This window comes from Pteropus vampyrus, unplaced genomic scaffold (assembly GCF_000151845.1).
Source record: "Pteropus vampyrus isolate Shadow unplaced genomic scaffold, Pvam_2.0 Scaffold245, whole genome shotgun sequence".
In the NCBI taxonomy this organism is placed as follows: Eukaryota; Metazoa; Chordata; class Mammalia; order Chiroptera; family Pteropodidae; genus Pteropus; species Pteropus vampyrus.
The window spans coordinates 1,221,474-1,223,123 of record NW_011889026.1 but is presented as its reverse complement, the minus strand read 5'-3'; the positions used below and the strand labels follow the sequence as shown (position 1 = coordinate 1,223,123).

The 1,650-nt window shown below is 62.5% G+C and overlaps 1 protein-coding gene across 1 annotated transcript in view; it reads right to left on the bottom strand.

The window, feature by feature from the left end:
* Nucleotides 1-43: 43 nt before the first annotated feature.
* LOC111729081 (pro-interleukin-16-like) overlaps nt 44-1,650 on the bottom strand; it is a 9,987-nt gene continuing 8,380 nt past the window's right edge. Inside the window, exons 3-4 of the mRNA XM_023520039.1 lie at nt 876-986; nt 44-124 (exon numbers count right to left, since the gene is read on the bottom strand). Of these exons, the coding sequence (XP_023375807.1) occupies nt 44-124; nt 876-986 (192 nt within the window). The remainder of the gene's footprint in view (nt 125-875; nt 987-1,650) is intronic.

The window sequence follows — 1,650 nt, the reverse complement described above, 5'->3', positions numbered from 1 at the left end:
CAGGATGTCTGGTGGTCAGAACAAGGCCCAGGGGTCAGGAAGTCTAGGTCACTGTCTCGGTTTGGCCGCTCACCAACCAAGTGACCTTGGGCAAGTCCTGTAACCTCCCAGGCTGCAGCCTTCCCTGTCCGGGACCAGAGGGAGGGCTGTCGTGAAGCCGCAGCCGTCCCTGCAGTGCCCTGAGCGCAGGGCCTGAGCTGGGGAGCTGCTCTGTCGTCTGTGGCTCTGCGTTGCCTCCCTTCCCCCTGGACTCAGCCCCGGCCTCACTCCTACTGGCTTCCCCGCCCGTGACCAGGCCTTGGGTGCACGGGCTGTGTCAGGTGGATGGCGGGAGGCGTGCCTTGTTTCTGAGCCCGTCACCCTGCTCTGTACTCCAGGCCCCGGGCAGCCAGCTCGTGCCCACGAAGTGCACCGACGGAGCGTGCATTTGGTTCACAGCAACACGACTGAACCGTTCTGTCCCTGCTCTGCATGAGTCTCGGGGCCCCTTTCCACTCTGCCTGTCTTTGACCACGGCCGACAATTCGAAAGTCGACGAGTTTTAAAACACTTCTGCCCAAGTTCAAGGAGTAGAACAAGCAATTTACTGACCAGAAAGTGAGGGCGTTAGGTGCAAAGTCGGCGCGGGACGGAGAGTCCCCTGTGGCCACAGGGACAATAATCTCAGTATTTCTCGCCTGTCTTCTCCTCACGTCTGTGCCGAGCTCCCGGAGGGGAGGACCGGGAGACAGCTGTGGGGCCCCCGCGCCACACAGGCTCTGCATGCCACACCGAGGGAGCCATCGCTGTCCCATCCCCCCGCTTCCTTTGACACGACGGGGTCTCAGGACCCGGCCTCGTTCCACAGGTCTACGCGGACAACGGGCCTCGCTTACCTTGGCCTGGCCCTTCATCAGCACGATGCTGGAGATGACGGAAGCCTGCAGGCCCCCCGAGGGCAGCACGAGCTGAGCCGTGCTCAGCGACCGCGTGGGTCCGGCAGTGTCCTGCAACGAGGAACCGGGGCGGGGAGAGGGCGGGTCAGTAGGACACCAGGGCACAGCTCGCTGGGCAGGGGGTACCCGAGCAGAGGACCCACGCCCGGAGCTGGTCGGTGGTGTGTAGGTGGGAGTCTGGTGCAGGGGGGTCGTTTTGGTGGCCCCAGGAGCAAGCCGTGTGGAGGCCAATCGCCCTGCAGAGCAAAGTCTCAGGCACGGTTCGGAAAGTCAGCGGCCAAGAAAGCCTCCAGAGAATCGAAGACACGTTAACTGAGACCCCTCCTGGGCCAAGTATGGGGTGGTGGGCGACGGGCAGGAACCCGAAGGTCTGACGACTCAGAACCTAAGGTCAGGGAGGCAGACAGGTGATAACTCCGTGCACAGGGCAGGCGGTGTGCCAGGTGCGCAGTCTGCGTGCGTGGGAAGCTGCCTCGGCGAGGGACAGGGTGGCATGGAGGTCAGAGCTTAGGCCTGGAGTCCCGCTGACTGGATCGTTGTCTTGGCTCTGCCACCAATCAGGTGGTGACCTAGGACGGGGCATAACCCCTCCATGCCTCGGCGTCTCTGACGCCATCTGTCACTTGGGAATCCACCTTTCTCTAACAGTGGAACGCCAGGGCTTCCCATTTGCGATCGAAAACATGATAGCGCAAGGAAAGGAAAAGGAGGGAAG